General features: G+C 48.0%; 1 protein-coding gene across 1 annotated transcript in view; it reads right to left on the bottom strand.

Annotated features, from left to right (window-relative positions):
• polq (polymerase (DNA directed), theta) overlaps nucleotides 1-15,134 on the bottom strand; it is a 228,183-nt gene that overhangs the window by 202,991 nt on the left and 10,058 nt on the right. Inside the window, exons 7-12 of the mRNA XM_042311239.1 lie at nucleotides 13,486-13,642; nucleotides 12,727-12,841; nucleotides 7,677-7,878; nucleotides 6,875-7,016; nucleotides 6,107-6,259; nucleotides 5,084-5,296 (exon numbers count right to left, since the gene is read on the bottom strand). Coding sequence (XP_042167173.1) covers nucleotides 5,084-5,296; nucleotides 6,107-6,259; nucleotides 6,875-7,016; nucleotides 7,677-7,878; nucleotides 12,727-12,841; nucleotides 13,486-13,642 — 982 coding nt within the window. The remainder of the gene's footprint in view (nucleotides 1-5,083; nucleotides 5,297-6,106; nucleotides 6,260-6,874; nucleotides 7,017-7,676; nucleotides 7,879-12,726; nucleotides 12,842-13,485; nucleotides 13,643-15,134) is intronic.

The raw sequence follows: 15,134 nt of genomic DNA, 5'->3' as shown, positions 1-15,134 counted from the left end.
ATCTGGACCCCTACAAATCAGCTGGGCTAGACAATCTGGACCCTCTCTTTCTAAAATTATCTGCCGAAATTGTTGCAACCCCTATTACTAGCCTGTTCAACCTCTCTTTCGTATCGTCTGAGATCCCCAAAGATTTAAAGCTGCCATGACCATCCCACTCTTCGAAGGGGGAGACACTCTTGACCCAAACTGCTACAGACCTATATCTATCCTGCCCTGCCTTTCTAAGGTCTTCGAAAGCAAAGATAACAAACAGACTACCGACCATTTCGAATCCCATCTGTTAGGCAATCTGGTTTCAGAGCTGGTCATGGGTGCACCTCAGCCACGCTCAAGGTCCTAAACGACATCATAACCACCATCGATTAGAGACAATACTGTGCAGCAGTATTCATCGACCTGGCCAAGGCTTTCGACTCTGTCAATCACCACATTCTTATCGGCAGACTCAACAGCCTTGGTTTCTCAAATGACTGCCTCGCCTGGTTCACCAACTACTTCACTGACAGAGTTCAGTCAGTCTCTATGGGGTTGCTACAGGGTTCAATTCTCGGACCGACTCTCTTCTCTTTTCATTCTGTATACTCTGGCCCTTCTTTGGACACTGTGTTAACAACCCTCCAGGCAAGCTTCAATGATTGGTGGAGTGCTGCAGAGATGGTTGTCCTTCTGGAAGTTTTCCCATCTCCACAGAGGAACTCTGGAGCTCTGTCAGAGTGACCATTGGGTTCTTGGTCACCTCCCTCACCAAGGCCCTTCTCCCTCGATTGCTCAGTCTAAGAAGAGTCTTGGTGGTTCCAAACTTCTTCCGTTTAAGAATGATGGAGGACAATGTGTTCTTGGACCTTCAATGCTGCCGAAATGTATTGGTACCCTTCCCCAGATATGTGCATCAACACAATCCTGTCTCAGAGCTCTACGGACAATTTCTTTCGACATCAAGGCTTGGTTTTTGCTCTGACATGCACTGCCAACTGTGGGACCTTATATAGACAGGTGTGTGCCTTTCCAAATCATGTCCAATAAATTGAATTTCACTCCAGCAGTGGAAGGAATGCTGGTTATTCACTCCAGCAGTGGAAGGAATGCTGGGTATTCACTCCAGCAGTGGAAGGAATGCTGAGTATTCACTCCAGCAGTGGAAGGAATGCTGGGTATTCACTCCAGCAGTGGAAGGAATGCTGGGTATTCACTCCAGCAGTGGAAGGAATGCTGGGTATTCACTCCAGCAGTAGAAGGAATGCTGGGTATTCACTCCAGCAGTGGAAGGAATGCTGGGTATTCACTCCAGCAGTGGAAGGAATGCTGGGTATTCACTCCAGCAGTGGAAGGAATGCTGGTTATTCACTCCAGCAGTGGAAGGAATGCTGGTTATTCACTCCAGCAGTGGAAGGAATGCTGAGTATTCACTCCAGCAGTGGAAGGAATGCTGGGTATTCACTCCAGCAGTGGAAGGAATGCTGGGTATTCACTCCAGCAGTGGAAGGAATGCTGGGTATTCACTCCAGCAGTGGAAGGAATGCTGGGTATTCACTCCAGCAGTGGAAGGAATGCTGGGTATTCACTCCAGCAGTGGAAGGAATGCTGGGTATTCACTCCAGCAGTGGAAGGAATGCTGGGTATTCACTCCAGCAGTGGAAGGAATGCTGGGTATTCACTCCAGCAGTGGAAGGAATGCTGGGTATTCACTCCAGCAGTGGAAGGAATGCTGGGTATTCACTCCATCAGTGGAAGGAATGCTGGGTATTCACTCCAGCAGTGGAAGGAATGCTGGGTATTCACTCCAGCAGTGGAAGGAATGCTGGGTATTCACTCCATCAGTGGAAGGAATGCTGAGTATTCACTCCAGCAGTGGAAGGAATGCTGGGTATTCACTCCAGCAGTTGTTGTTGAGGGAAACCCGTTCAAGGAAACAGACAGAATTCATCATGAATAAGGAATATGTTCATTTACAAATTATACCGTTTTTTTTATATACTTCCTCTACACAAAGAGCTAAACCCCTTTCTAGGGGAGGCAAGCTAAGAAAAAAGATAACGAGTAATTGGCTCCACTTCCTTAGAAAATTAATACAAACGAGAACAGGTTCTAACCAGATCTCACAGCCTGTACCCCTAAGATAGAGGGTCTTTAAAACCAGAGGACACTAGATGTCTGCCTGGTTTTTAGTAGCCTGTAGATAGTGAGTAATAATAATTCACTCCTCTGTGCAGTATGTAAAGAGGTTACTGAAAGACTGTGGAATATGACCAGTGTAATAGTACCATTCAACTCAACATTGTGACTCCCATCCTCCCCCTCCTCACCCTCAGTGTCAACTCCCCTCCTCCCCCTGTGTCGACTACCATCCTCCCATTCTCCCCCCCTCAGTGTCGACTCCCATCCTCCGCCTCCTCACCCTCAGTGTCGACTCCCATCCTCCCATCCTCCCCCCTCACCCTCAGTGTCGACTCCCATCCTCCCATCCTCCCCCCCTCCCACCCTCAGTGTCGACTCCCATCCTCCCCCTCCTCACACTCAGTGTCGACTCCCATCCTCCCCCTCCTCACACTCAGTGTCGACTCCCATCCTCCCCCTGTGTCGACTCCCATCCTCCCCCCTCAGTGTCGACTCCCATCCTCCCCCTCCTCACCCTGTGTCGACTCCCATCCTCCCCTCCTCAGTGTCGACTCCCATCCTTCCCCTCCTCACCCTCAGTGTCGACTCCCATCCTCCCCCTCCTCACACTCAGTGTCGACTCCCATCCTCCCCCTCCTCACACTGTGTCGACTCCCATCCTCCCCCTCAGTGTCAACTACCATCCTCCCCCTCAGTGTCGACTCCCATCCTCCCCCTCAGTGTCGACTCCCATCCTCCCCTCCTCCCCCTCAGTGTCGACTCCCATCCTCCCCCTCCTCACCCTCAGTGTCGACTACCATCCTCCCCTCCTCAGTGTCGACTCCCATCCTCCCCCTCCTCACCCTCAGTGTCGACTCCCATCCTCACCCTCAGTGTCGACTCCCATTCTCCCCCTCATCACCCTCAGTATCGACTCCCATCCTCCCCCCTCAGTGTCAACTCCCATCCTCCCCCCTCCTCACCCTCAGTGTCGACTCCCATCCTCCCCCTCCCTCACCCTCAGTGTCGACTCCCATCCTCCCCCTCCTCACACTCAGTGTCGACTCCCATCCTCCCCCTCAGTGTCAACTACCATCCTCCCCCTCAGTGTCGACTCCCATCCTCCCCCTCAGTGTCGACTCCCATCCTCCCCCTCAGTGTCGACTCCCATCCTCCCCCTCCTCCCCCTCAGTGTCGACTCCCATCCTCCCCCTCCTCGCCCTCAGTGTCGACTCCCATCATCCCCCCTCAGTGTCGACTACCATCCTCCCCCTCAGTGTCGACTCCCATCCTCCCCCTCCTCCCCCTCAGTGTCGACTCCCATCCTCCCCCTCCTCACCCTCAGTGTCAACTCCCATCCTCCCCCCCCGGTGTCGACTCCCATCCTCCCCTCCTCCCCCTCAGTGTCTACTCCCATCCTCCCCCTCAGTGTCGACTCCCATCCTCCCCCCCTCCTCACCCTGTGTCAACTCCCATCCTTCCCCTCAGTGTCGACTCCCATCCTCCCCCTCAGTGTCGACTACCATCCTCCTCCCTCAGTATCGACTATCAGCCTCCCCCCTCCTCACCCTCAGTGTCGACTCCGATCCTCCCCTCCTCACCCTCAGTGTCAACTCCCATCCTCCCCCTCAGTGTCAACTCCCATCCTCCCCCTCCTCAGTATCGACTCCCATCCTTCCATCCTCCCCCTGTGTCGACTCCCATCCTTCCATCCTCCCATTCTCCCCTTCCTCCCCCTCAGTGTCGACTACCATCCTCCCCCTCAGTATCGACTACCATCCTCCCCCTCCTCACCCTCAGTATCGACTCCCATCCTCCCCCCCTCCTCACCTTCAATGTTAACTCCCATCCTCCCCCTCAGTGTCGACTCCCATCCTCCCCCTCCTCACCCTCAGTGTCGACTCCCATCCTCCCCCTCCTCACCCTCAGTATCGACTCCCATCCTCCCCATCCTCACCCGCAGTGACGTCTCCCATCCTCCCCCTCAGTGTCAACTCCCATCCTCCCCCTCCTCAGTATCGACTCCCATCCTCCCCCTCCTCACCCTCAGTGTCAACTCCCATCCTCCCCCTCCTCACCCTCAGTGTCGACTCCCATCCTCCCCCTCCTCACCCTCAGTATCGACTCCCATCCTCACCCTCAGTGTCGTCTCCCATCCTCCCCCTCAGTGTCAACTCCCATCCTCCCCCTCCCCCTCCTCAGTGTCGACTCCCATCCTTCCATCCTCCCATCCTCCCCCTCCTCCCCCTCAGTGTCGACTCCCATCCTCCCCCTCCTCACCCTCAGTGTCGACTCCTATCCTCCCCCTCCTCACCCTCAGTATCGACTCCCATCCTTCCATCCTCCTCACCCTCAGTGTCGTCTCCCATCCTCCCCGTGTCGACTCCCATCCTCCCATTCTGCCCATCCTCACCCTCAGTATCGACTCCCATCCTCCCCCTCAGTGTCGTCTCCCATCCTCCCCCTGTGTTGACTCCCATCCTCCCATTCTGCCCATCCTCACCCTCAGTGTCGTCTCCCATCCTCCCCCTAAGTGTCGACTCCCATCCTTCCATCCTCCCATCCCTCCCTCCTCACCCTCAGTGTCGACTCCCATCCTCCCCCTCCTCATCCTCAGTATCGACTCCCATCCTCACCCTCAGTGTCGACTCCAATCCTCCCATCCTCCCCCTCCTCACCCTCAGTGTCGACTCCAATCCTCCCATCCTCCCCCTCCTCACGCTCAGTGTCGACTCAGATCCTCCCCCTCCTCCCCCTCAGTGTCGACTCCCATCCTCCCCGTGTCGACTCCAATCCTCCCATCCTTCCCCTCCTCCCCCTCAGTGTCGACTCCCATCCTCCCCCTCCTCACCCTCAGTATCGACTCCCATCCTTCCATCCTCCCCCTCCTCACCCTCAGTGTCGACTCCCATCCTCCCCCTCAGTGTCGTCTCCCATCCTCCCCCTCCTCACCCTCAGTGTCGACTCCCATCCTCCCCCTCCTCACCCTCAGTGTCGACGCCCATCCTCCCGGCGCGTCCGGCCATCTGTCTGTAGGTCAGGGGATCGAGCAGACGGCCATTAAAGGTTGGAGTTCGTATGATAACCCTACGTGCAGGCAGGTTGACCCCCGATGACAAGGTTGAGGTCGCCGCCAACACTCTGACCACGCCCCCTCGGAATGCTCCCTCCAACACGTCTCGCTCATCAAACGTCAAACCTGCAGAGAGGAGTGTTAACATTAACATTACAATGGTGTGTTTTGTGTGCTGTCTGTCTGTGTGCTGTCTGTCTGTGTGAGGTCTGTCTGTCTGTGTGAGGTCTGTCTGTCTGTGTGAGGTCTGTCTGTCTGTGTGAGGTCTGTCTGTCTGTGTGAGGTCTGTCTGTCTGTGTGAGGTCTGTCTGTCTGTGTGAGGTCTGTCTGTCTGTGTGAGGTCTGTCTGTCTGTGTGAGGTCTGTCTGTCTGTGTGAGGTCTGTCTGTCTGTGTGAGGTCTGTCTGTCTGCGTGAGGTCTGTCTGCCTGCGTGAGGTCTGTCTGTCTGCGTGAGGTCTGTCTGTCTGTGTGAGGTCTGTCTGTCTGTGTGAGGTCTGTCTGTCTGTGTGAGGTCTGTCTGTCTGCGTGAGGTCTGTCTGTCTGCGTGAGGTCTGTCTGTCTGCGTGAGGTCTGTCTGTCTGCGTGAGGTCTGTCTGTCTGCGTGAGGTCTGTCTGTCTGCGTGAGGTCTGTCTGCGTGAGGTCTGTCTGCGTGAGGTCTGTCTGCCTGTCTGTCTGTGTGAGGTCTGTCTGTGTGAGGTCTGTCTGTCTGTCTGATGTCTGAGGTCTGTCTGTGTGAGGTCTGTCTGTGTGAGGTCTGTCTGTGTGAGGTCTGTCTGTGTGAGGTCTGTCTGTGTGAGGTCTGTCTGTGTGAGGTCTGTCTGTCTGTCTGAGGTCTGTCTGTGTGAGGTCTGTCTGTGTGAGGTCTGTCTGTGTGAGGTCTGTCTGTGTGAGGTCTGTCTGTGTGTCTGTCTGTGTGTCTGTCTGTGTGTCTGTACCAGCGTGGTGGAAGGCCACCCCCCAGGGCACGGTGCGTTGCAGGACTGGGTCTAACCCAGCCGGGGTGCGTCTGAGCTGGGCTAACACATCCACCACTCCCCCCTGGTCCAATGCCACAGCCTGGAGCGCTGAGCCACTGACCACCTGACCACCTGAGACGAGATAAATACATCTGTATCACATATAGTCCATAACTGAGCAGCCAATGGTCTTCTCTAAAACGTTAAATATAATATGTATATCTTCTGATAATAATCATACTGAAGCAATGAAACAGGACTCTTCTTTAGAAGGTTGTGTGTATCCAGTAAGAGTCAAAAGTCTGGACATACCTATTCATTCAAGGGTTTTACTTTATTTTCTACATTGTCGAATAATAGTGAAGACATCAAAAATATATGAAATAACACATATGGAATCATGTAGTAACCAAAAAAAAGTGTTAAACAAATCAAAATATATTTTAGATTCTTCAAAGTAGCCACCCTTTGTCTTGATGACAGCTTTGAACACTCGTCTTGGCATATGTGTGTGTATGTGTGTTTGTTATCCTATACTTGTGAGGACGAGAAGTACAAGAATAGCAAACAAACTAAAATTCACAGCAGTGAGGAGATTTTCCTCACTTATAAAATGTCATTTTAGGGGTTACAATTAGGGTTATGGTTCGGGAAAATAGGATTTTGAAAGGGAATCAATTGTTGGTCCCCAAAAAGTCCTCACAAGTATACTAATACCACACTGTGTGTGTGTGTGTGTGTGTGTACCTGTGTGTCTGAGGTTGTAGAACGCTCTAGCAATACTGTCAGACAGTTTCTCGCACCAGCTCTTGGAAGGACAGAACAGGAGGACAGAGTGACCCTCACTCACTGTCTCATAACATAGAGACAATATGTGGTCCTCATCTCCCTACACACACACACACACACACACACACACACACACACACACACACACACACGTTACATAATTAAAGGTCATCACACCGTGTCGATAATTCCTCTGATGTTATGTGGAGCACAAATGCTGATGCTCCAGATACTCAACTAGTCTAAAGGAGGCCAGTTTTATTGCTTCTTTAATCATAACAGTTTTCAGCTGTGCTAACATAATTGCAAATGGGTTTCTAATGATGAATTAGCCTTTTAAAATGATAAACTTTATATTAGATAACAAAACGTGCCATTGAAACACAGGAGTGATGGTTGCTGATAATGGGCCTCTGTACTCCTATGTAGATATTCCATTAGAAATCAGCCGTTTCCAGCTACAATAGTCATTTACAACATTAAAAATGTCTACACTGTATTTCTGAATGATGTTATTTTAATGGACAAAAAAAATGGAAATTTCTAAGTGACACCAAACTTTTGTACATATATAAATGGTAATATATATTTAAAATAAGTAAACATCACAACATCCTCTTTATCGAGGAGGAACTCAGGAACAAAGACCAGAACAACAGTAACTTGTTGTAGTTACTACAGTAACTTGTTGTAGTTACTACAGTAACTTGTTGTAGTTACTACAGTAACTTGTTGTAGTTACTACAGTAGCAGCTCCTACCTTGACCGTGATCAGGGGCTCGAAGGTTCGGACCAGAGAGAGGCTGGAGTCGTAGATGCTGTTCCCCACCTTGAGCCTCTGCTTCAGCGGGACGGGTCTGTAGTCAGTCTGGTAAAGCTCCGCATCCAGCCACCCAGCCAGCAGGGACAGGTTTGGGAGGGTGGCACTCATACCCACGATTTGGATACCTTCTGATAAGGAGCTAGAGAGAGAGAGAGAGAGATATATAGAGACAGAGATACAGATATAGATAGATAGTGATATAGAGATAGAGATAAATATATAGATAGCGATATATATATATATATATATATATAGAGAGATAAAACACAGATATAGAGATAGAGATAGCGATATATATAGAGATAGATAGAGAGATAGACAAAGACATTTAGAGAGATATAGAGATATCGAAAGATAGATAGAGATATAGAGAGATAGAGATCGAGATCCAGAATGCATTATACTGAATGAACTACAGGACAAAATACAAACCCTCCAACCCAAAAAAGGCCTGTGGTGTTGATGGTATCCTCAATGAAATTATAAAATATACAGATCATAAATTCCAATAGGCTATACTTAAACTCTAACATCATCCTTAGCTCTGGCATCTTCACCAATTCTTGGAACCAAGGATTGATTAGCCCAATCCACAACAGTGGAGAGAAATTTGACCCCATTAACTACCGTGGGATATGCGTCAACAGCAACCTTGGGAAAATCCTCTGCATTATCATTAACAGCAGACTTGTACATTTCCTCAGTGAAAACAATCTACTGAGCAAATGGCAATTTGGCTTTTTACCAAATTACCGTACAACAGACCATGTATTCACCCTGCACACCCTAATTGACAAACAAACCAACCAAAACAAAGGCAAAGTCTTCTCATGCTTTGTTGATTTTTTAAAAAAGCCTTCGACTCAATTTGGCATGAGGGTCTGCTATACAAATTGATGGAAAGTGGTGTTGGGGGTAAAACATACGACATTATAAAATCCATGTACACAAACAACAAGTGTGTGGTTAAAATTGGCAAAAAACACACAAATTTCTTCCCACAGGGCCGTGGTGTGAGACAGGGATGCAGCTTAAGCCCCACCCTCTTCAACATGTCTATCAACTAATTGGCGCGGGCACTAGAACATTCTGCAGCACCCGGCCTCACCCTGCTAGAATCTGAAGTCAAATGTCTACTATTTGCTGATGATCTGGTGCTTCTGTCCCCAACCAAAGCAGCACCTAGATATTCTGCACAGATTCTGCCAGACCTGGGCCCTGACAGTAAATCTCAGTAAGCTAAAAAATAATGGTGTTGCAAAAAAGGGTCCAGTCGCCAGGACCACAAATACAAATTCCATCTAGACACTGTTGCCCCCGAGCACACAAAAAACTATACATACTTAGGCCTAAAAATCAGTGCCACACAAAGCTGTTAACAATCTGAGAGACAAGGCAAGAAGGGTCTTCTATGCCATCAAAAGGAACATGAAATTCGACATACCAATTAGGCTCTGGCTAAAAGTACTTGAATCAGTTATTGTTAGAGGAAATTATAGTTGAAATGATTAATTATGTATACATTTTTAATTAGAACCATTTATTCTAATACTATTATGTTATGCTATGAAATATATGGGTTCTTGGTAAAGCTGTTACTGAAAATGTAAGTAAAAACGAATTAATTGTCTGTACCTTGCGGGTTTAAGGGGGAGAGATGATATAGCTTTTCAGACAGATAAGAATGTTTGGGTTGTGTTCCATTAGTGGAGAAAAGTATATCTTTTAGACAGATTGGAATGTCTGGTTTATGAGGGGAGTAGAAAACATCTCTGGACCTGAAAACACTGGGCTCTAACACTCTATTCTTGATTAAGAGGGAATGACTTAAATTATCATAGGATGGATTTAAGTTGTTCTCAGATTGAAAGTCAACTCTACAAATAGGCATATCTTTGGAGCGACATTTTAGTTCAAAGTCCTATAGGAACAGCGACTTACTGTATATTCCTACAGTGATCACTGTATACGGGTGAAAACTAGTGTCAGATTGAGCGATGAATGGACGGGGGGGTCTTTCCCGGTTTTTAGTAGTCTGTGTTCTTGATAGTGAAAAGTGATTGTGTGGTTGAGGTTCCGGGGAAGAAACGGAACAGGTGATTTTATACCATCAGCTTTCAAGAATAGACACCACAGGATTGGGTTTGGGACTGGCCTCGGTCCATTTGTTTTCGGTCAACTTTACAAGTAGGCTATGTTTGGAGCGACATAGTTTAAGTTAAAAGTCCTATAGGAACAGTGATTACTGTATACGGGGGAGTTAAATGTCAGATTGAACAATGTATCCAGCGGAAAGACAGAACAAGTGACCCCATAGATATATAGTTCTTGATAATAGACACTGCAGGTTGGTGGTCTTTATTTAGATTATGGGGAACAATTGAGTTGATTTTCCGTTGGTCATTTTCAATCAACTCTACAGATTAAGCTATATTTGGGGCGACATTTTAGTTCAAAGTCCTATAGGAACAGTGATTACTGTATATTCCTACAGTGATCGCTGTATACGGGTGAAAACTAGTGTCAGATTGAACGACGAGTGGAAGGAGACTCTTGAGACTCTGTCTATTTGTCCTCGGTCAACCCTACAAGTAAGCTGATTTGGAGCGACAATCTTAGCAGAAGTCCTATAGGAACAGTAATGTATTGTATACGGGTGAGACTTAATGTCAGACTTTAGTACTCATCAAGAATAAATGCTGAACTTGTTTTTAAGACTGGTCTCTTGCTAATTCATGCAAATGATAAACTTACAACTTATCATGAAATAGAGTGTGAATTTGGTTTTGGCTGCAAAACACACAGGAATTTATAATTCCTCTATCAGTTATAGAACCCATTGCCCTTTATGGTTGTGGGGTCTGGGGTCCGCTCACCAACCAAGGATTCACAAAATACGACAAACACCAAATTGAGAGACTGAATACAGAATTCTGCTTGTCCACCAAGCCGCGATGCCGGTTTAGCCCACTAGGGCACATCCTCTATTATTTCCTTGTAACTATATCTACTGTTTGTTTGTGCATTTCTGTGATTATTTAGTTAGCAAATAAATGATTTAAGACAATTGATGTATGGATGACTCATAGTGAAGACTGGGTTCATGCAGATAACCAGCTATTTACAACATTTGGAATGAAACTAACATGAGAATTTGCAAATAAATTCTTTTAAAAAAACCTACAATGTGATTTTCTGGATTTTTTTTCTCATTTTGTCTGTCATAGTTGAAGTGTACCTATGATGAAAATTACAGGCCTCTCTCATCTTTTTAAGTGGGAGAACTTGCACAATTGGTGGCTGACTAAATACTTTTTTGCCCCATTGTATATTCAAACCGTTCAACATGTTCGCTGCAAACAGAAGCCTTGTTGAACACACTTACAGAGACCCCCCCCAGACATACACTTACAGAGACCCCGCCCCCTCCAGACCCCGCCCCCAGACATACACTTACAGAGACCCCCCAGACCCCAGACATACACTTACAGAGACCCCCCCAGACATACACTTACAGAGACCCCCCAGACCCCAGACATACACTTACAGAGACCCCGCCCCTCCAGACCCCGCCCCCAGACCCCAGACATACACTTACAGAGACCCCCCAGACCCCAGACATACACTTACAGAGACCCCCCAGACATACACTTACAGAGACCCCCCCCAGACCCCAGACATACACTTACAGAGACCCCGCCCCTCCAGACCCCGCCCCCAGACCCCAGACATACACTTACAGAGACCCCCCCAGACCCCAGACATACACTTACAGAGACCCCCCAGACATACACTTACAGAGACCCCCCAGACCCCAGACATACACTTACAGAGACCCCCCAGACCCCAGACATATACTTACAGAGACCCCCCAGACCCCAGACATACACTTACAGAGACCCCCCCCCAGACCCCAGACATACCTGTTGTTGGTGTTGTGTTTGAGGGCGATGTATCAGACCCCCCCAGACCTCAGACATACACTTACAGAGACACCGCCCCCCAGACCCCAGACATACACTTACAGAGACACCGCCCCCCCCAGACCCCAGACATACACTTACAGAGACCCCCCAGACATACCCGTTGTTGGTGTTGTGTTTGAGGGCGATGTATCAGACCCCCCCCCAGACATACCCGTTGTTGGTGTTGTGTTTGAGGGTGATGTATCAGACCCCCAGACCCCAGACATACCCGTTGTTGGTGTTGTGTTTGAGGGCGATGTATCAGACCCCCCCTCCCAGATGTACCTGTTGTTGGTGTTGTGTTTGAGGGCGATGTATCAGACCCCCCCCCCAGATGTACCTGTTGTTGGTGTTGTGTTTGAGGGCGATGTATCAGACCCCCCCCAGACATACCTGTTGTTGGTGTTGTGTTTGAGGGCGATGTATCAGACCCCCCAGACCCCAGACATACCCGTTGTTGGTGTTGTGTTTGAGGGCGATGTATCAGACCCCCCAGACCCCAGACATACCCGTTGTTGGTGTTGTGTTTGAGGGCGATGTATCAGACACCCCCCCAGACCCCAGACATACCCGTTGTTGGTGTTGTGTTTGAGGGCGATGTATCAGACCCCCCCCAGACCCCAGACATACCCGTTGTTGGTGTTGTGTTTGAGGGCGATGTATCAGACCCCCCAGACATACCCGTTGTTGGTGTTGTGTTTGAGGGCGATGTATCAGACCCCCCAGACATACCTGTTGTTGGTGTTGTGTTTGAGGGCGATGTATCAGACCCCCCCCCCCCTCCCAGATGTACCTGTTGTTGGTGTTGTGTTTGAGGGCGATGTATCAGACCCCCCCAGATGTACCTGTTGTTGGTGTTGTGTTTGAGGGCGATGTATCAGACCCCCCCTCCTCCCCTCCCAGATGTACCCGTTGTTGGTGTTGTGTTTGAGGGCGATGTATCAGACCACCCCCAGACGTACCTGTTGTTGGTGTTGTGTTTGAGGGCGATGTATCAGACCCCCCCCAGACCCCAGACATACCTGTTGTTGGTGTTGTGTTTGAGGGCGATGTATCGTATCTTGGTGAGCAGTAGTTCCAGCAGGTATCCTCTACCAGAGTCTCCTACCATGTGAAGCTCATCCACAACCACCACACCTACACACAGCACAGCAGATTAGATTATTACACCACCACACCTACACACAGCAGATTAGATTATTACACTACCACACCTACACACAGCAGATTAGATTATTACACTACCACACCTACACACAGCAGATTAGATTATTACACTACCACACCTACACACAGCAGATTAGTGTAATAATCTACCACACCTACACACAGCAGATTAGATTATCACACTACCACACCTACACACAGCGGATTTGATTATCACACTACCACACCTACACACAGCAGATTAGATTATTACACTAGCACACCTACACACAGCAGATTAGATTATTACACTAGCACACCTACACACAGCAGATTACACTAGCATACCTACACACAGCAGATTAGATTATTACACTTGCACACCTACACACAGCAGATTAGATTATTACACTAGCACACCTACACACAGCAGATTAGATTATTACACTAGCACACCTACACACAGCAGATTAGATTATTACACTAGCACACCTACACACAGCAGATTAGATTATTACACTACCACACCTACACACAGCAGATTAGATTATCACACTACCACACCTACACACAGCGGATTAGATTATTACACTACAGTAGCAACATACTGTACATGTTTCAACATCAACACCTACCCAGTAGGTCCATGGAATCCTCCTCTATGAGTCTGTTGAGGAGGGAGTTGGCCTTCTCTATAGTACACACTGCTACGTCCAGACTACTGAAACCTCCTGGAGCAGCCCGGCCTCCCATGTAGCCCTCCACACACACCCCCGCCTCGGAGAACACACTCTGGACAGGACACACACACTGTCTGAGGACACACTCTGGAGACGACACACACTGAGAACAGACTCCGGATAGGACACACACTGAGAACACACTCTGGATAGGACACACACTGAGAACACACTCTGGATAGGACACACACTGAGAACACACTCCGGACAGGACACACTCTGAGAACACACTCTGGATAGGACACACACTGAGAACACACTCTGGATAGGACACACACTGAGAACACACTCTGGATAGGACACACACTGAGAACACACTCTGGATAGGACACACACTGAGAACACACTCCGGACAGGACACACTCTGAGGACACACTCTGGAGACGACACACACTGAGAACAGACTCCGGATAGGACACACACTGAGAACACACTCTGGATAGGACACACACTGAGAACACACTCTGGATAGGACACACACTGAGAACACACTCCGGACAGGACACACTCTGAGAACACACTCCGTCTAAAGGGAAGGGGTGAAAATACTTTCCGATTGTATTTGTCATGTTTTTATATATTTTAGAAAATGTATTGAAAATGAAATACAGAAATATCTCATTTACATAAGTATTCACACTCCTGAGTCTTGCCATAGATTTTCAAGCCAATTTAAGTCAAAACTGTAACTAGGCAACTCAGGAACATTCAATGTCGTCTTGTGTGTTTTAGGTTATTGTCCTGCTGAAAAGTTCATTTGACAAGCATACCCATAACATATAGCAGCCACCACCATGTTGAAAATATGAAGAGTGGTACTCAGTGAAGTTGTTAATGACACGTTGTGTTAAAACACTATGTGTTTTAATAAATCAACTTTATGTACCGAACTGGTCTGGTTTCTTTAAGCACGCCGTTTGATTAAATAATTAACATACACAAATAACTCAATATAGCCAGAACCTGTTCCTGACCCTCCTGCTGCAGCGGCTGGCCTTTGCAGATTCTGGCTTTGTGTTCCTGCTGTAGTTGGTAACAGGCTACACCAAGGGTCGGAAACCTTTTCCAGTTGGAGTGACAATTTATCTTACCATTTCTACCGATATCAAATAAAATGTTATTTGTCACATGCGCCGAATACAACTGGTGTAGAAGACCTTACAGTGAAATGCTTACTTGCAAGCCCTTAACCAACAATGCTTTAAGAAGTTAAGAAAAAAATAAGTGTTCAGTAAAAAATAAAAAATAAACAAAGTATTCAACAGCAGCAGTAAAATAACAATGTGGAGGCTATATACAGGGTATTACGGTACAGAGTCAATGTGGAGGCTATATACAGGGTATTACGGTACAGAGTCAATGTGGAGGCTATATACAGGGTATTACGGTACAGAGTCAATGTGGAGGCTATATACAGGGTATTACGGTACAGAGTCAATGTGGAGGCTATATACAGGGTATTACGGTACAGAGTCAATGTGGAGGCTATATACAGGGTATTACGGTACAGAGTCAATGTGGAGGCTATATACAGGGTATTACGG

This window comes from Oncorhynchus tshawytscha, linkage group LG33 (genome assembly GCF_018296145.1).
Source record: "Oncorhynchus tshawytscha isolate Ot180627B linkage group LG33, Otsh_v2.0, whole genome shotgun sequence".
Lineage (NCBI taxonomy): Eukaryota > Metazoa > Chordata > Actinopteri > Salmoniformes > Salmonidae > Oncorhynchus > Oncorhynchus tshawytscha.
Note: the sequence above shows the minus strand (reverse complement) of the source record. Positions and strands in the feature narration are given on the sequence as shown.